Raw genomic sequence first — 27942 nt, forward strand, 5'->3', positions numbered from 1 at the left:
CCGCAACACCCAAAAAGTAAATCGAATAAATAAGGACTAATGAAATAAGAAGAAACCAACCTACAGGGAGGAGATTGTCCCCGGTGAAAATTTAAAATCCTCCCTTTTTATTTCTCCTTGCTCTTCACATTTTCGATTCTGACCTTCTTGTAATCACTCTTCTTTACTAGCCCTTTTTTGAAAAGATGGTGAAGATGATGGAGGCTTTAGGATTCGGTGTTGTTATTCTTCAGTGTGAAGAACAACTACTTTTTAGGCTGAATACGTGTGAGTGAATTTTTTTTACTATGTATCTCCCTCCCCTCCTTCTTTCTGTAGTATGAGAATTTGGTCTTATTTATAGAAAAAAAATAGATCAATACCTTTAATTAGGAATTAAGAAAAAAAATTATAAAGATCAAGAGAAATAGAAAGACAATAATGTGAATGATTTATTTTTTAAATAAAAGATTTTAAAGATTTTTTCCTTAAGAGATAATAATAACTTGTTTTAATTTTTTATATTTAGAGTTAAAGGTGAAGTAAATAAAACAGTTAATGTGAGCAATTTTTAACTAAAAATAAAACATTTTATTTTATTTTATTTTATTTTATTTATTATTTTTTGGATATAAGTGAATAAAAATGAAAAAAAAATACTCTTTTTTAAAATGATTAATTAATAAATCTAAAAATTAAAAAATGAATGCACTTTTTGTTATTTTTTTTGTTTTATAATTTAATATTGATGATAATATAATAAATCTAAAAATCTAATAATAACAAAAGGAATATAATTTTAATAATAGTGAATAATTACAGCTTTAAAAATGTGAGAAAATAAAAATGAAAAATGGAAAATGTGGGATTTTATTTAATCTGATGTTATTATTGTTCATTTGCTACCATTTGGATTTGATTGAGTTTGGTTATATATTTTACAATTTTGAAATCCGAGTTATGATATTGGGATATTGTTTTTAGAAGGAAGCACTAATTTTGTTTGAAATAAAATCAAGAGATGAATGTATCAAGATCTCTTATTTTTTTATTTTTGCAGATTTTGTTGTTTAACGGAGTTATTGGCATATTGTTACACTCACGGAAAAGAAAAAACTTTCTTTGATCAATTTGATTCTAATTTAATTTTCACATAAATAATAACATCTAATAATTGATATTAAAGTGATAGTAGTAAATCTATAAAATCAATACTAAAGATAAAGGGATTAATGATATTCATAAAATCACTCATTTAATAAAAAAAAATTATAGACTTTTATTTATTAAGAAATAATAATTGAAAACAATATATTAGTATTAACAAGAAAAAGATTATGGTGATTTTCCTTTAATTTTATCCTGACCTCTTTGTGTGTATAGAAGACTTCTATTTATATTTAAAAATTAGGTTTTTAAAATAATCAATAGAATATATTTGATTTGATTTAGTATCATATTTAACCACTCCTCATTGATTATTTTTCCTAAAAGTTTTGACTTATTCTCTAAGATTCAATGAAATAGAAATAATTTTTTTGGTAATTTTTTCAATTTTATTATTAACACAAATATTTTTATCTATATATTTCTCTATATAAAAATGATGGTATGAATAGTTATATGTGATTTTTGTGATGACATCTTAGTATTAAAATAAAAATTTATAAAAGTAAATATTATTTTATAATGTTTTAATGGAAAATTATTTTAAAATTAAGCACAAAACCATTTTGATTATAATTTAGCTGGACATGTTTTAATTTTAAAATTTACTTCTAAAAAATCACAATCATATCAAAGGTGACTCTAAATAATTTTTCATAATTTAATGTAAGTTTTCATGTAATTTTTTTTATAATGATATTCTAAGTAAGATTATTTTTTATGGATTGTTTTAATTTATAAAGAAATAATAATTGATCATTTTGGTAAATAATAAAAACTTTGTGGTAATAATAATTACAAGAAAATATTTTTTTTAATTTTATCTTGGTTAAAATAAAAAATGCAAAATTTTGATTTTTCTAGATTAAAAATATATTAAATTCAAATATTAAAATAAAAAATAAATTTTTTGATTGTTTAGATTAAAAATATATTATATTCGAAAATTAAAATAAAAAAAGAAAATTTTATTTAAAAATATATTTAAAATTAAATAAAATTTTAAAAATACAAATTTGATTGTAATTGAAGTTAAAACATAAAAAAAAGGAGGAAAATTCTAAAAGTGTGGATAGTGAGATTAGAACATAAGACCTCTCCCTTGTAACTCTTTACATATGCTCTTCTACCAATTATACCATTTCATTTATTCGAAACAAAGTGGCGCTAGAAAACATATGAATGGTGGGCAAAATTTGGGGTACGACAGTATGCATTATGTATTGTAGCATGCCAAGGCAAGAATAAGGTGCAGGTTGTATAGTTTATGTAAACAGTGCAGTATGCTAGGCAAAAATAATTCTTAATAACAACAATGCAAGTATGTGTATGCAGTGGCAAGCATGAGCATATAACATCATTACAACAACATGATAAGGAAGTGGTGCAGTATGCATCATGGACAGGTGCAAAGTTAGTAACAACAATGTGTAAATAGGCCACAAACAATGCAGTGGTTTGATGCATAATAACAAAGCAAAATAAATACAAGATCCACATGGAAACATGATTCATGACAGTGTATGCACAAACAAAGTCAGTGTGTAAATCATGAGCAAACAATCACACCTAGTAGAGCACACGAACAAAAACAGTTCAAAACATGAGTAAACCTCAAACATAGAGCCACCAACACATCAATATCACACTTGATAATGGCCATAGAAAAAAAACAAACTTGCAACAAAACTCAACAGTATTAGGAAAAACCAAACACAATACCTTCCACAATATCAACTTGTAAAACACATAAGCGGAAAACAAACAGAGCAAACAAAATGAGTCACAATAGCAACAATGATTATTCATGGAAAGGCTACAACATAATCAACAAAAGTATAATAGACTAGATGCGGTAATGGTGACACATGACAAAGCAACAACATGAGCAATAGAGCATACAAACAAAATCAGCAACTACAACAAACACTTATCATTTCAACAGAAACACAAACACTTATCTTAAAAAAAAACTCTACAATAGAACCTATCCAGAAGAAAGCAGAATGTTTACCAAGGTTTGATCCCTCAAAATGAAGAATGGATTGAGCTCAAAACTTGTTGTGTAGTCCTTCATCGAGCTCTCTCTTCTCCCTCTTGTTCTGCTTCGAAGGCAAATGAAATATGTAAAGAAAAATCACTTCGATTCTTCAATTTCTTCCCTTTGTATTTTTTTATGTGAATATGAAATTCTAGAAGCTTTTGGTTCTCCCCTTCTCTTTGGATATTGATTTTTTTTTAGAGAATTGAAAGAAGAAAAGTGTTTTTTTCTCTTTCTGTTTTCTTTGTTTTCTCTGCTCTCGGTGCTTAGAAAAATATTTGGGAAAACATATTCTCGCAATCCTGTTGTTCCCAGGAAAATGGAAAGAGATGGGGTTTTTGTGTCCCCGAAAAAAGATGTCACATTGTCCTTTTGCAAAGGTTTTGTCATGGTTTTTGATGGATGGCCTCCAAGTGGCCACATGGTTGCATGTCATTGGTCTACGAGAGAGAGAGAGAGAGAGAGAGAGAGAGAGAGAAACGGATAAGAATAAAAAGTCCTCCTCAACCTGCCAAGCGCGCATTCTCTGCTAGTGGGTACCCCAAATGTGTGTCCTCAACTGTTAGTTGGCATGGGGTGGGTATCACATGATTAGGGGTGGCAAACGGGCATGCCCGCCCCGTTTAGGCCCGCCCCACAAAAGCCCGCAAAAAAACGGGGCGGGGCGGGGTGGTCATAGTTGAGGATGTGGGCCTAAAACTTAGACCCGCCCCGCAAAAAAGTGAGGGCGGGGCGGGGAAAGCCCGCAGGCACTACACTATTTTAGCCTAAAAATGCAAAAAATTATGTAAATAGACGTGCCCGCAAAAGTTCGCGAAAAAAACGGGGCGGGGCGGACACATTTGAGGGTGAGGGCCTAAATCCTTGGCCCGCCCCGCACAAAAGTGCGGGAAAAACGGGCATGCCCAGCGGGCCGAGCCCGTTTTGCCACCCCTACACATGATATAAACAAAATAAAATTTAAAAAATTGAAAATTTGGGAGATGCCCCCCAAAGATTTGTGCCACGTGTTCTCTATTTGCTAACCAATAAAAGAACTGATTTTTGTAACCCTCATATTAATTAAATTAAATTAGAAAAAAAATTGGGGAAATTAAATAAAAATGAAATGTCTGACACAAAATCAAACTAAATGTACGATTAATTCTAATTAATTATACTGATCATTTGGCTAAAAAATAAAAAATAAAAATAAAAGATAAAAGAATACAATTGGGCGCCAAAATGCTCGAAAAAATTAACTGACTGCACTATAATGATCAGTACGAAATAAAGAACTCGGAAACATAAAGGTTTTTGTCAAATTTGAAATGGAAAACGTCCGGTTAAAATGCTCAGACGGATCAAAAAAAATGACCGAAAAATTAGCCGAAAAAAATGAATCGAGCACACCAGATTAAACTACATGAAACATAGATTAATAAACCTGATGTCTGCAAGCTTGATTTTTAAAAAAAATTACCCGCTGATTTGACGCATATTTAACAATTAATCCAATCGGTTTGCCTATATGTTCAAAAAATTATTTCGACTGATATTCTAGGCAATATGCGGTATGAAATGCATGTTATGATACGCGAAGATGCAACAACTATGATGAATATATTGAATCGGTGATTCAGGGTCAAAATCGGGGTGTGACATTTATGAGTTTATTTCCTTTACATAATTTATTGATATCTCAAACGTCATTGTCAAACATAGATTTCATCTCAACTTGCAGGGCAACAATCCACTTGAGAGAGTTGGAACTCTACATAATATGATGAAATTTGATAAGATATTCCTCATTCAAGCTAAATCCATCTTCGTGTTCTTGAAGAAATACAACATAATCATATCGAATTGAAATTCGCTTCTCTCTAATGGATCCTCTTAATAATGATTTCTCTTGAGATTGTTGAGTTTGAACTATATGTTGTGATGGAGGAAGAAACTCAGTGTTGTATTGTTCTTCAAGGATGTTAAGAATAACATCTTGATGGATGTTAGGGATAACATCTTGATTTATTTATGGATCCATTGCTGATAGAATGACAAGTACCAAAACTTATCCATGCTCAATAATAGTTTCTTCATCAAAGACAACAACATTTATGGTTCCTTCCACTCCAAACTCTAGATCCTTAAGGAATCTTGAATTTCTCGTTTCAAAAATTGTTCTAGTGATGAGGTTGTAAAACTTGTACCAGTGAGAGCATCCGGCGTATCCAACAAAATAACGACTAATAGTTTTAGCATCCAACTTACCCTTATGAGGCACATATGTCTGACTTCAGCTGGACATCCTCAAATGTGCAAGGTTTAATGAGCTTTTTCCTAGTGCATAACTCATAAGGGCTTTTGACTACTATTTTATTATGTACTCTATTAAGAATATAAACAACGGTCTTTAATTTCTCTCCCCAAAGTAACTCTATTAGGTGAAAATGACTAATCATATTCATTATAATATCCTTAAATGTTTGGTTTCATCGTTTTGCAACTCCATTCATATAACCCGGTAAGACAGAAGAAGGCAAATTGCAACAAGTGGGAGGATCAAAAAAATGTAGATCAAGGACAAATGAACCCGTGTCTCGAACCATTCCTTGAAAGTCATAAAGGCAAACCCCGACTAGGTCTCACCGAACCAAGCTTGGGGGAATACTGTTTAGGCCTAGATCAAAAGTATAAAAAAAATCGATGTTGATTGATGTGACATCCGACAAAAGGCGTCGTTTTTTTCAACTATGGATCCAAAATAAGGTTTTAGAATCTTGAAAACAAGTATGTACCCACTCTAAAAAACACTTCGAAATAAATGGTTGAAGGGGAACCATCAGATCATAGAACATACAATATTTAGACAACTGCCCTGTTTAGACAACTATTCTGCACATAATATTCTATTCTAGGTCTCCAAAACACAGGACATTACTATAAAAAGAGAAGCAAGACGACAAATCAATTTACATACCTTAAATACCTCTCATTATCGACAATCACTAACTTGGGCTTCAAAGTACTTGCAGGTACCATCCTACCTCAATGTCGGATCAAACTTAGAGTACGCCAACTACTTACCTCACACTCGTGTAAGCAATTTTAATCTACACGAGATCAATATTTAGTAATGATTTTTTTTTATTTTAATTCAAATTATAGTATTAATAAAAAAATATTTTTTTATAAAAAAGTACTCTTTTTTAGAAATTTGTATATGGTTTGACACAAAAATATTTCAAAACTGTATTATTATAATTAGGGGGAAGGGTATTGTTTGTGGCGTAGTGAATAAATGTCTACCTAAGTTTATCGTACTATGTTATTCCTACACCAAACCATATACCAAATACCTACACCAAACACTATTCACCGTATTTATATGGTAAACCGTATTTTTTATTTTTTAATAAATAAAAAAGTAATATATATAAAAAAATATTTTTATTTTTAAAATTATTTTTATAACACAAATATAAAGTATGTCATTAACCAATTTTATTATTGTATTAACCATAAAAATATATGTTATTAACCACATATTTTACTTATAATTCATTAACCAAATTTACTATTTTATTAACCAATAAAATATATAGTATTAATCAAATTCTGACATTAAAATATGAAATACCTTATATTTTATGGTTAATACAATAATAAAATTGGTTGATAATCTATATTTTTGTGGTTAATACAATAAAAAAATTGGTTAATAACAAATTTTATATTTATGTTATAAAAAAAATTTAAAAAGTAAAAATATTTTTTTACAAATGTTTTTTTTTATTTATTAAAAAAATAAAAGATATTGTTCACCGTATAAATACGGTGAACAGTGTTTGGCGTAGATATTTAGTGTACGTTTTCGTGTAGGAATAGCAAGCCTCAAGTTTATCTTATTGTTTGTGACATTGAGGCTTCACCATAACTAGTAGATTGAAGCACGTAAAACTAACTTCAGTAAAAGCTATTTACCTTTTAGTCATGGCAACGGGGCGGGTCCCTGGAAAAGCTATTCACTTTTTAGGCATGGCAACGGGGCGGGTCGGGGACGATTTTTACCTCCCCAAACCCAAACCTGAATCCTCAAACAATCCTGGTTCTCCGCCCCAAATTCAAACGGGGATGGAGAATTAAAACCCAAACCCGTCCCAAACGGGTTCGGGTTGGGTTCGGGTGTCCCCGTCCCGTCACCATCCATTTAGTGAAATCAATTTTTTTAATAGAAATATTTAATTTTTTTAAAATCAAATTACATTATAATAATAAAATAAAAAAATCTAAAAAAATATCATTCATACATTTTGAATATTTTAAATAATTAACACAAATCAAAATATTAAAACATTGGCCACTTATTTAATATTCTAAATCATCAAAAATAAATAATAATGTACATAATAAAATAAACGGGGCGGATTCGGGGTGGATACTAATGTCCCCATTACTCGACCCGTCCCCATATTTTATAATCGGGGAAAACCCAAACCCAGTTAAAGCAGATTTTCCCCGTCAACTTCTGGACGAGTTCGGGTGGGTACCCGCAGATACGGGTTATGTTATCATGCCTACACTTTATTCAAAACAATAAATATACACGTCTCTTTATTTTCACTATAAAACTCCTTCTGCACTCTTTGTTTTCATAACCCAAAAATTATATGCAATAGCATTATACTGCGATGTTGAACACGTTATCTTCCATGTTTTACAAAGAATTGTTCCTCCAAATTCTGTTTATTGTTTCCTTCATTCCTCTTAGTTCTCAAACTAAGAGTCACTATAACTTTGTTGTGAGTCTCTCTTGATAACCATATAATTAACATATTTTTATTGACACATCACATTTATAGTATATTAATTGAGTAATGTTGCAGGTGAAAGAAGCACGTTACCCAAGATTGTGTTCCACAAAAAGCATATTGACTGTGAACGGAAAATTTCCAGGACCAACCATTAAAGTCCATAAGGGTGATACAATTTTTGTTGATGTTTACAACAAAGGAAACTACAACATAACTTTACATTGGTATTAATATTTTTTCAATTTTTGATGATACATATACAAAACAATAACTTATGGATGGTAAATTACTATAAATGATGAAATGTGCAGGCATGGAGTGACGCAACCTAGGAATCCATGGTCAGATGGTCCTGAATACATAACTCAGTGTCCGATTCAACCAGGAAGGAGATTCAGACAAAAAGTGATTTTTTCAGTAGAGGAAGGGACTTTATGGTGGCATGCTCATAGTGATTGGTCAAGAGCAACTGTGCATGGTGCTATCCATATCTATCCTAGGAAAAATTCTACCTACCCTTTTCCTGAACCTTATGGACAGATACCTATCATATTTGGTATGAAATATTTTTTGATGTTTGTGATTGATTATGTACTAGTAGTGTACAAGAAGAGATTTTTTATTTGAATTGGTGTACCTCTTAGGTGAATGGTGGAAGAGTGATGTTAATGATGTTTATAGAGAATTTGTTGAAAGTGGAGGAACCCCAAACTCATCTGATGCTATAACTGTAAATGGTCAGCCTGGAGATTTGTATCCATGCTCCAGATCGGGTAAGTTCATCAGCATTTCTTCTTATTTTCAAATTGGCTAGTGACTAAATTCAGACTTAAAAGAAATGAGAAATTTTGGGTTATAACTCAGACTCTTAATACTTGTAGGTTTGATTTTGCTGCAATTTTGTTATGTTAATTCAAAAATCAGATTAAATTTTCACGTCTACTTTAAAGTTTATTTTGTTGTTTTTGGATAACCGTATCTAGGGACGTGCATGATTCATAAATCAAAGAAAATTGAACTATATTTATGGTTCGGTTTGGATCTTAAAATCATTTTCATAAAACCAATTTATTTTCTTAAAACCGGTTTATAAGTGGATCGGTTCGGTTTTAAATCGGTTTTTAACAAAAAAAAAAAAAAAGTTTAAAAAAACAGTTTTAAATCCATTTCTTTAAAATTAATTTTTTATTTTCTTAAATAAAATCAATTTCAAAACCAATTTTATAAAAAAAAACAGTTTTTAAAACTATATTTTTAAAAAAGCAATTTTATATTAAAAATAATTTTATTTTCTTTTAATTAATTTTTTTATTTTCACTAGTTATAAAACTATTTTATATAAAAAAATATTTATTTTAAAAAATTACTTTAAATTTAACTTTTATAATCACCACAAATAATATCTCGATTAAAAACAATCCTAAAGATGTCTTATATAAAAACGGTCATAAAATAAAATAATTATGAATCATATCTTTATAAATAATAATTATTCATAAAAAAAATTTTAAATATAATATTTTTCGTGAAAAGAAAAAAAAATGAATTTTATTTTTAAAATAATTTTTTATAAAACTTAAAAAATATATAAAATATAAAATTAATTTATAATATGATAAAATATGAAAACAGACAAATATAAAAATTTAACGCATACTAAAATTTGGATATTCAATAACAAAACCAAATTTTTATAATATGTAACGGTTTATATTTGGATAACAAAATGGATATCTAAATTTTTGTTTTAGCATTTGATTTGGTTTTTTAAAAGTAAAATAATTTAGATACCCATTTGGTTATGGATAACTGGATTTTTTTCACACACCTACCCATATCTATGACACAGCAGGATGTGAGTTTGGAGGCCTAAACGTCAAACCAAATACTCACTAGGCCTTCAAAACTGTATGGAATGTTTCAAGATTTCTCTTTATTATGTCTTTACAAATGCATTTTTCTTGTTTTAAAATCGTATTTAATTTATTTTCTCTCTCATTTTTTTTATAACCAACAATTAATAAGAATTGTTTTTATATTTTTTAAAGTAATTTATTCCAACAAAATCTTAGTCAAATTATTTTATTTTTTATTTTATTTTAAAAAATATGATTTTTATTTTTTATTTTATATTTTAGAATGGAGAGAATACTTTTTAATAGAGTCATATAAAATTATTTTATTTTTTTAATTGATTTTTTGAACATTAATAACTTTTAGGATAAATAACTATTTATCTTCAGCTATTTAGGTGTCTTTTCATTTTTCTCCGTAAAGAAATACATATCCTCGTCATTTTAATATTCCTCCATTTTGATTCAGTGAATTTGATCAACAAAATCTGTGACGTGATATTTTATTTTATTTTTTTTATTTTTTTATTTTTTTTTAATATAATATATATTACCATCTAAATTTTTATATATTTTTTTTTTATTTTAATTCCATATGGTCTTTTTTGATTATTATTCTAATATTTATAGAAATTAGAAGTTTTTAAAAATTAAAATTTTGTGGCCAAATAATGTTAAACCCATGACCTTGAGTATGCATAAGACTAAACCACTTTAGTTCTTTTGATTTATTTTCATATATTACAGTTAATATTTATTTTAGTTACTTAAATTATTTAATTTCAGTTTATTTTATTAAACTGAATATATTTAGACTAAAATAATTATTTCATATATTTTAACATTAAAACATTATTTCAGTTTAATATTGATAAAAAAATAGTAAAATATTAAAATATATGTAATTATATATAATATTAAATATATTAATTCCTAAAATAATAAATATATGTAATCTTTTATTATTAATTATATTATAAAATAGCACAATTATTTTAATATTTCTCAATTATACTATAAAATGACACAATTATTTCAATATTAAAATATACTAATTAAACGTTTATCAATATTTGTTTATTTAAAATGTTATTTTAATTATTTCATTAAAATTAATATAAATTTCAGTTTAATGAAATAATTATTTTAAAATGTATAAAATAATTGAAATAACATTTTAAGTAAACAAATATTGATAAATGTCAATATTAAAATAATTGTTTCATTTTATAATATAATTAATAGGAAAATATTACATATATTTATTATTTTATTAATATGTAAAATAAATATATTTAATATTACATATATTTTAATATTATACTATTCTTTAATCCATATTAAATTGACATAACATTTTAATATTAAAATATATGAAATAATTGTTTTAGTTTAAATATATTCAGTTTAATGAAATAAATGTATATTAAACTGAAATTAAACAATTCAAGTAATTTGTAATTATGTAATATACATTTTGAGGTGAAAACAAATTAAAAGAACTAAAATGGTTTAGTGGTAGGCGCACTCTAAAAACTAGAAGACTGTTTTTTTTACAGATGAAAAACCAGAAGACTCTTAAATGACATGCGAGTAAATAGCTATTAACCATAACTTTTAATCATGAACAACTTATGTTTATATGGTAGAAATCATCTTTCTTAAAAATTAAATACATTACGTCCAATACGTATTTAGTCATTTTAGCATATAGATTAAGAACACTTGACATAGGTGCCCCTAACTGCATTTCAACCATTTTAGTATGTTTCTTTTCTGGTAACCTAGTGGTCAAATTTTTTCCCATTAAAGATGGTAAACGAAATGTGACTCTACAAACAAAAATATTTTTACACAACTACCAAATAAATTAATATACATCATTTTCACTCTACATACATCGTTAATAATAGTTGTCTTCACTATTCGATCTTAAACTTTACAAAGAAATATTGATAAATGCTCTAAAGATCTAAAGTTTTCTGTTTATTTAATGCATTAAAAATTGAATTATGTGTTAAACTGATGACTTGTATAAAAACGGCAGAATTTTTAAGAACTTTTTTTTACCACCGTTGTAATTGCTTATTGATGCTTCATTTCCTGTGCACCTTCGTCACCTTTGTGTACAAACTTATTTAAATCAATGTAAAGATTATGTTGAAATCAAAATTCAATACCATCTTTTTCATCTGTAAGCATGTTAAACTAAATTCCAATCAAATTTGTCTACTTCAACTAAATCTCTGCTTCTTAGAAACTGAAGAAGTCTACAGCTATCTACATCCATAGTTTATTGAAGAATCCTCAATTGTGAAGAGTAGTTAAGAGAGAAAATGTAGAGTAAAGAATGACATTTGTGAGGCGGGTAGAGTATCACAATATATTGACATTTAGGAATATGTTAGTAAATGATATTATAATTGACCTTAACCTCTAATTGACCTCAAGAAAATTATTGGCCGTTAGTGTAACTTTTTTCTCTAAAATAATCATTAACTCTTCTAATTTTCTTCTAATTTCCAGAAACATTCCGGCTAAGAGTAGAGCAGGGAAGGACATATCTTCTCCGCGTTGTTAATGCCGCAATGAATCTCATGCTCTTTTTTGCTATTTCTAAACACAACCTCACTGTTGTTGGTGTCGATGCTATGTACACAAGGCCAATGACAAAAGACTACATTTGCATATCACCAGGACAAACAATGGATGTATTGTTGCATGCCAACCAAGAACCTAATCACTACTATTTGGCTGCAAGAGCATATTCAACTGGAGGAGTAGAGTTTGATAACACTACAACCACTGCTAGAGTAGAATACAGAGGGAGTTATACTCCACTTTTAACTCCTCCATTACCTTATCTTCCCAACTTTGCAGACACAGAAGCAGCTTATGACTTCTTCAGAAGCATGAGAGGCTTACCTGAGAAATACCCCCATCAAGTCCCAAAACACATCAGCAGACATATATTAACCACAGTTTCTATCAACACATTTCCATGTTCCAATGACCAATCCTGTGAAGGTCCAAATAGAACCAATTTAGCTGCTAGCATGAGCAACATACAATTTCAAACCCCTACCTCTAACATACTAGAAGCTTATTACTATCATATCAAGGGGGTGTTCCAAAAGGGATTTCCAAATTTTCCGCCTTTTATATTTAATTTCACTGGAGATAATTTGCCTCTGACCTTGAATACACCGAGGCGAGCAACTAAAGTTAAAATTCTTGAATATAACACAACAGTATAACTTGTTTTCCAAAACACAAATTTGATTACAGGGTTAGACCATCCCATCCATCTCCATGGATTTAGTTTCCATGTCGTTGGATTCGGGTTTGGCAATTTCAACAAAAGTAAGGATCCGATGAATTACAATCTGTATGATCCTCCATTTATGAATACTGCGACGGTGCCTGTAAATGGATGGGCTGCAATTAGGTTCTGGGCCACCAACCCAGGTATGTATCCTAGTGAACATGTTTTTTTAAGGTGATGTGATCTTTAAAGCACCTTACATTTATTGAAAAAAGGAAAAAAGGAAAAATGGGACACAAACCAAACCCCCGTAAAATAAACAAGAATCATAACTAATTCTTTTATTTCCAACACGTATGTAGCATAGCATATAGCATACTCCTATATACTATTTATATATATCTACATTTTCCATTTTCAATTTTTCTTAGTTTAAAACTTATTGTTGCACGAAATGTTCATTCAATTACAGGAGTATGGTTCATGCACTGTCATTTAGAACGCCACCTCACTTGGGGCATGGAGACAGTGTTTATTGTGAAGAACGGCAAATCCTTAGATGCAAAGTTACTGCCTCCACCGCAAGACATGCCCCCATGTTAATGAATCTTTTAGACATTTTAGTGTGAGCTTTATTGGGCTTTTTATATATACAATATGACAAATGTTATAATCACATGTGTGTTTGCTTATCCCTATGGTTCATGGAGGCAAGTGTTTAAATTTGAAGGAAACTGTATGTCTTTAAATTGATTTCATCTTTTAATTAAAAATAACTAAGTAAAAAGGGAACTACTGAGACTAGGAATATTATTTACTACAATTATGTTTAATAACTTTTGAAATTTCAAAATTATTATGAGAATGTTAAATAGTCCTTAAACTAAATTTCTAATTGAATATCTAAACTTGTCATTTATTTGTAACTAGGTCTCTAATTGGATCTCTAAATTTATTAATAAGTTGTAATTATGTCACTAAATTTTAAAAAAATGAATAACTAAGCCCCTAAATTCAAGGACTTGAATATGAGTTAATAATAAGTTTAAAAATTCAATTGAAATTATTAGTTTAATGCCATATTTAAAAGCCTCCAAATAGTTAAAATCCTGCAGCGTAATTTAACTTAATTTCCAAACCCATGTCCAAAGACCTCCCTTAACTCATGGAATGGCAGAATTTAAGTAATAGAGTTACAGCTGTCGTCAAAATGAAAAAACTGAACATGGTATTTGGAAAAATCCCTTACATTTAGGATTTAAAATACTCAACAATGGTGAATCCATGGGACCTTTACCTTAAATGGATGATGGCAGATATGCCTATGCTCTCTCACCTATAGACAACCTTGGATCGATAGAGAATCCTTAAAGCAGAATCTGCATGAGAAGGAATTGATATTGAGAAGAAAAAGAAAACAAACTATTGGAAGGCGGAGGCCCTGACATCTCACCAGCTAACTAGAATTTGACAGTAATACATCCAATTTGCTCAAGAAAACCACAAAAAATTATGGTAAGCTCTTGGCGCCCAGATAATTAAGCAATAACTTCTTGCATATGTTGAGAGTGCTTTTTTCCTGGGGGAATAAAAACCAAATCCTCCCACCCTGAACTTTTTTCACTCAACTGCAACGTGGGAGAGAAAGAGAGAATTATCAAAATCCAAATTATATTCCAGTTTATAGACTAAAACTAATATGCAGACTTTACTACCTCCATTTTTTTCAGTACATCTTCAAAGCTACCAACCTGCTTAGTTCTCAAAAGTAAGCAAATAAATAGGAAGCATTCAAATGAATGATAAATTATAAAACAATACACTCTAGCACTTAACTTCTTTTACCATTTGAAAAACCAGATATCTAGCAGAGTATCCAGTTTGAAATCAGTGAGGATCATGTGATTACTCAATTCCACACACATATATATTTACTTTTCATTTATGTAAGAAAATACATGTTCTCCCTTTTCTTGTAACCTTTTTCCATGAAAGAAAGATCACAAAAATTTACTCTATGAACTATAATCCCATATAGAGGGCTTCAAATTGCTATTTTCACATTGAAATGACCTTCCCAAAAGATGCTTTTGTTAGCCATAAAATTTAAGAAACATCGACAACAATCAAATCATTTGCAGAACTAAGTGTATGATTGGATACGCATCCAAATTCCTATCCGTGCGTTTCAAGGCTATCCCACCCTGAAAAGGAGAAGCTACAAAGTGTAGCTTCTGGGCCAGACGCGCATCGGTTGGTTTTCACCACGGAAACAAACATAGCATAAAACTAGTTATTTACATACATCAGCATAATTGTTTTCAAGGCCATGCAGTTTTGTTTTGAGCAATTTTATAAATAACATAACTTGCCTAAATTATTGATTTATAAGGAACTGATGCCAGGGCAAACCAAAAAATACACTATGACTTACAAATATATTACACAACACTGTAATTCAACCAATTGTTCAGCAGGTTTTCAAGTGGGTCATACTGGCAGTTAGATGTTAAAAAATTATTCAAGATGAGTTTTGGACATAACAGCTTTATGAGTATAAAATAAAATATGATGTCTTTGTCAAAAAAAGTATATATATGCTTTCATTTCTATGTCTAAAAAACATTAGGAAAACTAGTAATCAGCTCTGACAAATTCATTGTAATGTCAAAATAAGAATAATTGATTTGATATAAAGAATGACTTAGAAACTTGGGAACAACAAGCTTCTGACAGGCACTGAAAAACAAGAGCAATAGATGACAGATTCTATACCATTATATGCTGAGAAACTCCAACACCTTTAGATGACCTGGAAACCTTAGATAGTTCATATTCAAGATCTTCCTGACCATTCAACAAACAAATGATAACTATCATATAATTTTGCTCCATCAAGCTACATGCCTAATCAAGATTTAATAGTGTAATTGAAACGTTGAAGAGATCAATCAGTTAGACAAACCTTAGAAAAATATACAGGGCAATAACGCTTGTTCTTCTTTTTCACCACCAAAAGGTCTGACTGTAAGCACGTGTAATTACTAATCAATGGGTAAAAAGCAAGAATAATATGATCAAGTACCTCCAATATATCACATATTTAAATTAGACGCGTGGAAAAATATTAAAATAGTTAGATGATTTGTAAGCTGCCAGACTCTAATACTCATATTACATACCAGATGTGGAAACATAATGAGTTCCAAACAGATAGCTACTGATATACACATTAACCAAAATACAAACTTATATACAATTTTGTAACTCCCCTTATTGCCTAAACAGTCCTTTAAAGGACCGAAGGCTGCAAAAAAAACATACCTGGAAAACAGGAACTCCGTCAAAACTTCCCCTGTTGGCTGCTCTGAGCTGATAAACAATGAAAATGAAATCAAATACAACTAGCTAATTGTTCAGTAGTTGAAGATATAGGCTGAGTTAGACAGCTACAATGCATATTACTAAAGCTTCTTTCTCCCATGATTTACATTTCAAACTGATATCACTCAACTTATTCAATATTCTCAGTTTATCACTGATATCGGACTCGGATGATAAACATACTAGTTGCGGAACAATTATAAATGATACCAACCTCTAGTGCATTCTTTATTTGAACTGGATCGGGTAAAAATCGGAATGCAATACCTTCAACCTTCAACATGTAAACCTATAACACAAGAAGAATAGTTGTATTAAAAGAACTCCAGCATTGGCCGGGGAAAAATATGAAATGGAAAAAAAACCTACCTGATCAAGTGTTATAGGAACGACCTTAGCGCCGCCTCGAAATTCCTTTTTCCGCGATCGAACCTAAAACAACGAACAAAAGAATCAACAGCGTGAAATTAAGAGAATGAGAAAAGAAGTTAAAAAATTACTGAGAGAAACCTGAGCCAGGAATGCTTCTGCGTCTTCTTGGCGAAAGCAGAGCAATCCAATGGACTTAGCACCTTCGGCGTCAGACATAAGAACAAACTCATTGTCGGAATTGCTGACGGTGTAAACGGAGGTGCCGGCGAGGGACTTGGCGACGTGGTTGGGAGTCAAAGTAGCGGCGAAGGCTGGTTTGGTGCGAGTGTGAGATTGAATTAGGGTTCCGGCGAGACGTTTCGTTTCTTCTAAACGAGTTGCAAGGTGGTTAGAGTGGTGATTGATAAACCTTGAAAATGATAGAAGAGGATTCCACTGTCCCTGAGACTCCATTTTTGATTCTAGTAGTAAGTTCTAATCGTATAAAGATCATGGATAACTATAAACGTGGATTCTGTCATAATTATGGGCTAAGCATCCATTACTTAGTTTCGGCCCATTAGTTAATAAGAGTCCACGCGGCACTCACGTGCAAGTCTATCTATTTTGTTTTACCGTGAAAATATAAACAATGTCTTTTTTATTTAATTTTAATTTTAATTATTTAACGATTCGGTGTTGGTTGTCGAAGTGTTTCTCGCAGCTCCAATGTCCCTTGCCTTGACAATATTCTATGATATTTTTTTACATTCTTATTTTTAACAGTTTTAAATAAGGGTGTAAATAAATTAGGGCATGTCACGTCTTTGGCTACGATAAAAGAATTTTTTACATGAATTCATTTTTTTAAGAAAATTCCCAAAATATCTCTGGTTTTAAAAAAAATCTCAAACTACCCTATTTTTAGGAGGAGGCGTCAATTCAATTGGCGACTCCTCTTAAAAATTGAATGTAGACGCCAATTGGATTGGCTAGGGCATAGTCAATCCAATTGGCGCCCCTGTGTATAAGTTGAGAGGAGGCGCCAATTGGATTGGCGACTCAGTGTAAAATGCAATTTTTTTGTTATAAATAGATGTGTTGTGTGAGTCATTGTTCAACATCTCATTTAATCATTTGGCAATCATGTTTGGTGTTCGTCTCCGATACGGAAAGGTGATTTATGCGAGAGACAAACCTCAGATGATGATGCTGTTCTGGAACATCACTACGTTCGATCAACTGAAGAAGGAGCTGGTTTGTTGGTTAGATGGGAAAATACCAGAAGGGGAAAAAATTAGAAGTATTGAGAGACTCGACAGTATCTTTGGTTGGGTGCGAATGAAGACTGATAAGGATGCTAGGAAAATGATGTTCGGTCGAGATGACATCAATTTGATTGTTGTAATTAGTTAGAAATATTTCAGTTTTCATATAGCTTATTTTGTACTGATGTTTGTTGTGAACCTCGTTGTAACAAAAACTTAATGATATATAATGATTGAAGGTTACAGAAATACAATGTTACAAAAAGCTTAAGACCCAGATGATGCTCCTCGATTGGGACAATTGTTCTTGTTGTGTCCTGGTTGACGACATATACTACATAATCTTATCATTTTATCTGTGGGATCCATTTATATCCTGATATTGTATTGTTTGACCTTCCTTTTTTCTTTCTACGTATCTCGTCGTTGTGCCAAACTGTATCATCTTCATATGAAGGACATTATTCCTCCATTGGTAGTACCGAGAAGCTCTGATTATATACATTCATGACGGTGACGCCCTTGTACACATCAGATAAATGGCTATAAGCATCTTGACGAGTATAAGCGCATGCTGCAATGACATGGGAGCAAGGAATGCGGAAGGCCTGAAATTTTCCACAATCGCACCAACTTCTGTTTAGTCTAACAGCATAGGCTAAATTTGGTTTTCCCTCGTTGTGGTCCATTGTTTCCTGGACGCTGAAATTTTGCCTATGACGGTCAAAGACTGTTACAGCGTGTGTGCTAGCTTTGATGCTCTCCTCTTTCATGACCTTCATGCAACACTCACTGAACACTTGCCTGGACATTAACATCGCACTCCATCTTTCACCTCTGGTTGCAAACGTAGAAGCCAACTATAATAGGTCGATCTTACCAAGGCGGTTATCGGCAGATTTCGAATTCCTTTGAATACCCCGTTCATGCATTCCACAAGGTTTGTTGTCATGTGTCCCCATCGACAACCTCTGTCAAATGCCCTTGTCCACTGCTCTACTGGTATGTTATTTAGCCATCTCCCTGCGTCTTCATTAGACAGTCTAATTTCGTCACGATAATATTGAAATGACGGCTGAGTTAGAGCATACCCAGCATTCACCACCTTCTTGCGAAGATTCTTATCTTTTATAGCACGCATGAAATTTTGTGCAATGTGTCTGATGCAATAGACATGGGTAGAAGGAGGATCATGCATCCGTTGTCATGGTTGTTGTAGGCACTCTCAATGGCAACATGTCTATCAGAAATCAAACAGAGATTGGCTTATGGAGCCACATGCGTTCTGAGATGTCGAAGAAAGAAACCCCATCCACCAGTCATTTCACCTTCAACCAGAGCAAAGGCGATGGGAAAGACATTGTTGTTGTCGTCTTGTGCAACCGCCATAAGCAAAATACCCTTGTATTTTTCGTATAACCAAGTGCCATCAATTTGAATAATAGGTTTGCAGAATGCGAAACCTTTGATGCATGGGTCAAACGCCCAAAAGAGACGGTGAAAGATTCTATTACCTGTAACACAGGTTCCGTCTGGCATCATCGTTGGTAATGTCTCCATAATTGCCACAGTTCTTGGGACATATGTTTTTAGTGCCCATAAAAACCGTGGCAATTCTTTGTATGAATCCTCCTAGTTGCCGAATACTTGTTCAACAACCTTTGTCCTCGCAATCCAGGCTTTCTTGTAAGATGGAGTATAATTATATGTTGTTCTGATATGGGATATAATTATACTCACCTTCACTAATGGGTCTTTATTAACCAACGGCAGAATGTCTTGACATATCAATGCAACGCTTAGTTTACGGTGATCTTGTTCAACGTTAGTTGCAATGCAACTGTGAGGTGGGTCTATTGAAGCGATCTCCCAAGAGTCGTTTTTCTTTTTGTAAGACGCAGCCAACCGAAACTTACAAAGGATGTTACGACATTCGATTACATATTATCTTGAATCAGTGCGTTTCATTGTAAAATCGGCAGAGTTTTTCATGTGGAATTTTTTGATAGCTCGCACACATTCTTCTTTGGTACGAAACATGTCTCCCACCTTTAATTTGCCTTCTGATCGTGGATACGGGTTATAGAAAACACTGTTGGATGTATCATTGTCGTGCAGATCCAAATTTGTCATATGTTGAGGCGGATTGTAGACATGACTAGGAGGTATTGGTGGTGGTTGATCATCATCCTCAATGTCGTTGTTCAGCATCTGATCAACCTGTATCTCGGTCTCCTCTTCTTCTTCATCAACAACGTTAACTTCTGCTTCTGCTTCTGGGTTGACGTCATCTGACCATTATGGATCAAATTCACCAGATTCATCCTGATTGGTTATTTGAGACTGTTGAGATGGTATACATGGTTGAAGAGTAATGTACAACTCAATACAGTTGCAGCCTGAATGTTCATGACTAACAAACATGTATTCAACATCTTCATCGTCTCGTACCTTAAGCGGGAAAAACTTGCATTGATTATTCTAAAAAAATATTGGATTTTGATACGTGATCTTTGACACAATACCCGATCCTATACAGGATTGTATTCTTTTTTTCAAATGCAAGAAGGTTGCATTTCTCTTGATCGTGAGTCTAATGGTATTAGTGTTTCGAAAATAAAAACCATATAACTCAGACTCGTATGTTTCACCATTGCAGTGAACGTTGACACTGTATTTTGGTGAAGATAACATTGTGCAGATGAAAACTATTTTCTTGCTGCAAATGAATGTGAGTGAAGTGTCTTGGATGTTGATAGTAAGACACTTAAATAAGGGAGTGAAGTGTCTCACATGCTAGCTAGTTCAAAATGACGTGTCGCACATGCAAACTAGTCCGAAATGATGTGTCAATCATGCAAGCTACTAAGAAGTGACATGTTCAGCATGCAAGAGAGAGGACAGCCACGTGTCAGGCATGCAGACACACACTCCAAATGAATTGGCGCCCCCATTCATTCCTTGCACATGGGCTCCAATCCATTTGGCGACACCTTGTCAAAGCATGCATGCAGACCTCGAAACCAAGCAATCAGACCTAGGTCTTGCATGCATGTCCCTATGGAGGCGCCAATTTAAATGGCGACGCCATGTACAAGTTGTAAATGGGCACCAATTCAAGTGGAGACACCATGCAAGCACAACTTTTCATGCTCCCATTCATTTGCCTATAAATACATCTACTCCATCAACATTTCTTCCACACCATCACTCTCACTACTTCTTATACAATACTTCTTCTGCAATTTCATCTGCAATAACTTCTTCTAGTTTCATCTGCACCAACCCCCCGACAAAATGTCTATCCTCACAATGGGCAAATCACATAGAGGAACGGTTGCAAACATCACAACATATGTAAGTTTTTTCTTTTGTTAACTTTTTTTCTTTCATCTGCAACAACTTCTTGTAGTTTCATCTTCACCAACCCCCTTTTATTTTAACATACCAACTTAGTCAAGTTTTTTGTTCTTTCTTTTATATGATGTATCAAGGTTCCGAACTCGGGTCCACGAATATGTCCTATGGACCCGATGATTCAACCTTATGTTGAACTCGCCGGTTTTGGTCATATAAGCAAGATTTTGTCTTGGTCCATAGATAACAAATTCATTCTAGCTTTATGCGAAAGATGGCGACCAGAGACACACACATTTTGGTTCCCAATCGGTAAGTGTACCGTGACGTTAGAAGACGTCTACATGCTTTTGGGACTGCCCATTGAAGGTAAGGTTGTTAATGGTAAAACCAACTATGCAAATTCAATTTGCATGGATCTCTTGGAGACTGATTTGTTAGATGATAACGCAAGAGGTCAAGGTATACTACTTTCACGCCTTAAGTCATACTATAATAGTTTATACTTAGATGAGTGATCGGGAAAATAGTAAGTGTACTATTTTGCCTTTTATAGTAATAATGGGGAAATTCCCCGAATGTCGATCTCAAGGACTGCACGTCAATATCGAGTTCAAATTATCATTCAATTAAACAAAAAGTATTAATTTGGTTTTTAGATGTAACAATATAAAAATAAAGATAAAGGCAAATAAGGATGAAAATAAAGGTTTACAGGGAAAAAGGAACAATGTCAGGGAAGGTGTATGATTTATCCCTGTAACAACTCTGAGTCACTACTGCATCAACAAATGTCAATTACTATCAGTTCTCCAGGGTATTTTCTCCCAAGTACTTGGTGAGAAAACCTTTAATCAATCTACTCTAATTTCTATGTCCATAGGCAATTGGGGTGAAGTTAAGCTTTATTATATCAAGAATGCCCTGATTCATACAGGGTATCCCTAGCCCTAGGTGATATCTACTTTAGAGTAACCTTGTGAAAACCTTACCAATGGCGGTCCAGCCTAATTGATAACCACAAAACAATCTTGATTGGTCCGAAAGAGAAAGCATTAAACACATCAAAAGGTTACCGTAAGAATAATATTATAAATGCAATAGTAAACTCATAGTCATTACAATTCTAAATCAGGGACACCCCCTTGCATTGGGGGGTTTAGCTACTCATATTGTTCAAAACAAATTCAATATAAAAAATACACATTACAAGTAATTGGATGACGTGGATCTTCAATCGCTTCCGCTCATGAAAACCTTTCGCTCTCCGAATTCCTTGATCTCTGTAATCCTTGTTTCTCTGACAATACTGTGTTTGCCTCCGTTCCAAGATGATCTTTGCTCTTGTAGAAACTCTCCTAATATAGTGAAAATCCCTTGTCAGAAGGTGGAAATCTCCAAAATATCCCTGCAGCTCAAGCCCGATGAAAAAGCCCGAAAACTAGAAAATTAGCGTTTTGGGATGACACTGTAACAACCCAATTTTTAGTATTTATTTCTTATATTATTATTATATTTTATTTTATTTATTTGGAGTGTTAATTAATTAATTGGTTGTTAGGTAGTATAATAATTGATTATATTAATTAACTTTGTGTGTATATTGTGTTGGTTTAATTTATTTGAACTAAATAGAGATATTATAACACTATGTCTTATTGGGCCTAATAATTAAATTAGAGGTATCATTTCTTAAGCCCAAATATAATACTAGGATATAAGAGGTGAGGAGAGTGAGAAGTAGCACTCATTTGGTCATTTTCAAGGCAACAGAGAAAGAAAGAGGAAAAAGTAAGGAGAAGAGGGGAAGAACAAGGGAGAAGCTAGGATTTCCATAAAATTGAAGAGGTAAGGGGGAGAATCCTTATTATTATGGGTTAGTATAATTGGGTCAATGGGTAAAAATATGTTTAGGTTTAAATCCCTAATTTTTATGGTTTTGGAATTGTTAGGTGTTGATGAGTAATCTTTGATTTGTGATGTTTAATTGCGTTTGGAATGGATATATGGATGAAATTGAGGGATAGATTGAGAAACCACTTAGTTTATTAAATTTCATTACAGTAATGGCAACGTTAAGAAAAATTCTGTTTTCGTGTTAACGGGTTAACCAAAATGTGTTAACGGGTTAACCAAAATGTGTTAACGGGTTACTTGCTGAAAATCTGCCTAGGAATTGAATTATGTTTTCGTGTTAACGGGTTAACCAAAATGTGTTAACGGGTTACTTGCTGAAAATCTGCCTAGGAATTGAATTATGTTTTCGTGTTAACGGGTTAACCAAAATGTGTTAACGGGTTACTTGCTGAAAATCTGCCTAGGAATTGAATTCTGTCTTCGTGTTAACGGGTTACCCAAAATGTGTTAACCGGTTACTTGCTGAAAATCTGCCCAGAAAGTGAATTCTGTTTCGGGTTAACGGGTTACCATAAAAGCGTTAACCGGTTACCACTGCTGAAAAAGGGAAAAATTGAGGATTTTAAATGCTGTAACCATTTTGAAATAAAATCTAAGTGTGCGTATTTGATAATTAACCTATATTTGTGAATGGTATATTGTTATGAATGTGTATACGTACCATTGGTGGATAATTCATAGAGTTGAATTATGGTTATATGTGGAATGTTAAGATGGTAGAGATGATCTTAATTGCATATATTGTTGGTATTTGTACATTCATTCATGGCATGGTCGGCTTTATGGTGGAAGCGGCGAAACTGCGGGTTCACATGGTAATAGACGTTGATCCTTAAATGGAAATAGGCGTAGCAGACGTTGATCCTTAAATGGAAATAGACGTAGCAGACGTTGATCCTTGAGTGGAAATAGGCGTATCAGGCGTTGATCCTTGAGTGGAAATAGACGTAGCAGACGTTGATCCTTAAATGGAAATAGGCGTAGCAGACGTTGATCCTTGAGTGGAAATAGACGTAGCAGACGTTGATCCTTAAATGGAAATAGACGTAGCAGACGTTGATCCTTAAATGGAAATAGGTGTAGCAGACATTGATCCTTGAGTGGAAATAGACGTAGCAGACGTTGATCCTTAAATGGAAATAGGCGTAGCAGACGTTGATCCTTGAGTGGAAATAGACGTAGCAGACGTTGATCCTTAAATGGAAATAGGCGTAGTGGCTTTGATCTTGTCCGGATCGGAAGCGTGGCTTGGATTCTAGATATTGAATCGGAAAGCGGTGAAACGTTGGGTTCACATTGCGGTACCACATGCATAGAGTCACATGTCTTGCATTGAGTCACATTAGAGTTATGTGATAATTGAATATATGCATTGATGTGATTGTTATGTGTGTATGAGATATGGTAATTGAGTTGGTGATGTTTGGATACATAACTTGGTAAAATATGTGATTATGTGATAATTATAATTATGTGTATATTTGGGAATGTAGCATTGGATTTTAATGTTATACTCCTTGAGTTTTGATGTATACTTGAAACATGTGAAATAAATATTGCTTAGTATTATTTACATGGTTATACAAGGTGTGATGAATTCCTTCCATTGTTGATTTAATCATTGTGCTTTATTATACTTCTTCATAATGATTCGAATTCTCACCCTTCTGTTTGAATGTTGCCTTTACATGGGTATCGTGCAGATATTCAAGAGTAGTATTGCTGAAGTAAGTGGAAGGTAGTGTTGGTGTAAGCCCTAGAGGCCAATACTTTTGGTACTTGTATCGAATTATTTATTAATTAATAAAAGGCTTTTTCTTTATTATGTTTGATTAATAAAGTCCCTAGAATAGCTAGTCCGTTTAATGTATCAAGTATGACTTAATCATGAGATCACATTAAACATAAGGACATTATTCTTGAAGTATCCATAGTCGAGCTTTATTGTGAAGTGGGATAACATTAAAGCATTAAGACTATTATGTTTGTAGACTGATGATCACATCTCATGGATCATGGATAAAGAGTTATCAAGTCTTAAACATAGGTATGAATATTAAGAGTAATATTTATACCGGATTGACTCGCTATGAGAATACTATATAGAAAGTTATGCAAAGTGTCATAAGTTATTCTCATGGTGATAATGGTGTATACCACTCTTCGACCTGAAACCACTATGGATCCTAGATGTAGAGTCGAGTGCTTTATTGCTGATCCAACGTTGTCCGTAACTGGATAACCATAAAGACAGTTGATGGGTACTCCACGAAGCATGCTGAGGGACATGAGTGACCTAGATGGAATTTGCCCATCCTGCGTAACAGGATAAATGTCTATGGGCCCAATATTGAACTGGACAAGGATGACACGGTCTATACCTTGTGTTCAATATAGACATAAGGGCAAAGGGGTAATTATACACATAATTATTATCACAGGAGGTTTTGTCAGATCACATGACATTTTCGTGTCATGGGTAGCAGTGATGTGTTGCTAGATACCGCTCACTGTTTATTATGTTAAATGCGTGATTTAATATAATTGCCAACGTCGCGAAAACCTACAGGGTCACACACAAAGGACAGATTGATGAGAGATAGAGTAACTAAGGAACATCGTAAGGTACAATGCACTTAAGTGGAATACGAAATATGGTAAGGTACCAAATACTTAAGTGATTTTGGGCATATTATAAGATATGGGCCAAAATGCACTTAAGTGGGCTTTTTAGCTTGAAACCCACACAAGTGGTTCTATAAATAGACCCCTTGGATAGAAGCATTATCACTCAGACTCAACTCAAGTGAAGACTTGGAATTTCGTTTCCCTCTCTCTCTCTCTCACTCAAAGCCTTCATTCGTACCAGCTAGCACTGAGATTGAAGGGACCCGTTCGTGTGGACTGGGTAGAGACGTTGTCATCGTTCAACGTTCGTGATCGCTCCGTGGATTTGTATCCAAGGTTTTGATCGTTACAAGAAATCTGCACCAAAGGTTTGAATCGCCATAAGAGGTAACGATGCCCATTCGTAAGGATCACTAAATGGAGAAAATTTTAAATTCCGCTGCGCCTTGGATGGCAATTCTCCTTCAGTGGTATCAGAGCCTGGTTACGAAACCATGAATCTGATAACTGTTTTTGTTCTGTATTAATATGATTAAAGACAGAATGAATCAAAGATTAAATTGAGATCGACCAAGTTATATATATGATATATGTAATCCTGATGCAAAATACATTATATATGATATAGTGTTCTCGTTTCGTTCATTCAAACACTCAATGGTTGTTTTCCTTTGAGCGATCAATGGTCATTTGCTTCTTGATCCGACATTAGTATGGTGAAGCAATGACGTGTTGATCAATCATACTGAATCAACAATCGAGATGTGTTTGACGGTCTGAAATTGGTGCATCAGGGTTAGTGACGACACAAGGGTTGTGTTGTCAGAGATTAATGCGATTGGGGTTGTGACTGCACAAGAGTTGTGCTTTCTAAACACTTTTCCGAACAGTGTTAATCGGTTAACGCATATGGTTAACTGGTTAACGCAATACGAAATAAAATTTTTAAGTTTTTCAAACAGTGTTAACTGGTTAACGCATTTGGTTAACCGATTAACGCAAGACGAAAAACAGTTTTCCAAGAGATTTTCAAAAAGTGTTAACCGGTTAACACATTTGGTTAACCGATTAACGCAAGGCAGAAAATAATTTTTTGAACAGATTTCAAACAGTGTTAACCGGTTAACGCATTTGGTTAACCGGTTAACGCAAGGAAAAGTTCACCCGTTCGGCTAAATCAGTGCTTTAAAGTATCAAGTGTTGATGTGAAAAACGACGTCGATTTTAAATGAATTGTTCATTAAAAATTTCGGCCAGAGGCGCTGCCCCTTCAACCCCGCAAGGGGCGCTGCCCCCTTGACCCCCGTCCGCTCCGCTGACCGGGCAGCGGAGCCCCGGCTAACTCTGCGTAGTGTGATTGGTCGTCGAGATTTAATTTGATTTTAATTAATTTAAGGAATTAATAATAATAATAATAAAGTGTTTATTATTGTCTTGTAGTGATCGGTTATGGCCTTAGTTTTCCTTTATTCTGCTTTGGGTTTTAAAATACGACCTGCGTGTCGTGCCTCTCTCTTAATCTCCCAAATGTAACTTCTTTTCTCATCTTACTCCCTCGTATGTAAAACGAGTTTCTTTTATGTAATGTAATGATATGAAGAAAGCAAAGAAGTCAGTGCCAAAGGAGGACAACCTTGAAGCTCTTGCTTGGAGAAGCTTAGATCGTTGTTAGGTTAGCTTAGGTTCTCTCATTGGCTTGGGAGAACAATTGCGCTAGGGGCCATAACTGTTTCATTATGTATGTATGTATGTTGATGCATGTGAATGTGTGTTGATGCATGTGAGAGACGGTTTATATGATAAACAAGCCGGTGAGATCAGAAAAATTGCAATCCCCTCAAATTAAATATTAAGTTTATGCTTTCCCAGTTTTAACACTCATCAAGACTAGTAATGGATAATGTAGGTTTTGCCTACGCGAGGTGCATGTTCTATATTA

General features: G+C 33.0%; 2 protein-coding genes across 6 annotated transcripts; one reads left to right on the forward strand and one right to left on the reverse strand.

Moving 5' to 3' along the window:
- The first annotated feature begins 7834 nt into the window (after positions 1-7834).
- On the forward strand, positions 7835-13963 carry LOC127088143 (laccase-15). The gene is given in 6 exon segments (XM_051029066.1): positions 7835-7968; positions 8053-8204; positions 8292-8536; positions 8625-8753; positions 12360-13301; positions 13571-13963. Coding segments are annotated over 6 exon segments (1710 nt in total). The 5' UTR covers positions 7835-7857; the 3' UTR covers positions 13702-13963.
- LOC127088142 (protein TIC 22, chloroplastic) lies at positions 11679-17385 on the reverse strand. Of its 5 annotated transcripts, none has more exons than XM_051029065.1 (10): positions 16993-17385; positions 16852-16914; positions 16697-16771; positions 16423-16470; positions 16064-16123; positions 15874-15945; positions 14814-14849; positions 14552-14726; positions 14396-14477; positions 11679-11953 (listed from the first exon to the last, which is right to left on the reverse strand). In XM_051029065.1, exons 1-8 carry the CDS (start codon positions 17305-17307, stop codon positions 14637-14639), a joined length of 759 nt encoding a protein of 252 aa, XP_050885022.1. In that variant the 5' UTR covers positions 17308-17385; the 3' UTR covers positions 11679-11953; positions 14396-14477; positions 14552-14636. The 5 variants fall into 5 exon arrangements, with proteins under 5 accessions (XP_050885022.1, XP_050885021.1, XP_050885020.1 ...); XM_051029064.1 differs by lacking the exon at positions 11679-11953 and adding an exon at positions 12158-12758; XM_051029063.1 differs by lacking the exon at positions 11679-11953 and adding an exon at positions 12158-12852.
- Between the last annotated feature and the right edge of the window lie 10557 nt (positions 17386-27942).

The sequence above is a fragment of the Lathyrus oleraceus genome, chromosome 5 (genome assembly GCF_024323335.1).
Source record: "Lathyrus oleraceus cultivar Zhongwan6 chromosome 5, CAAS_Psat_ZW6_1.0, whole genome shotgun sequence".
In the NCBI taxonomy this organism is placed as follows: domain Eukaryota; kingdom Viridiplantae; phylum Streptophyta; class Magnoliopsida; order Fabales; family Fabaceae; genus Lathyrus; species Lathyrus oleraceus.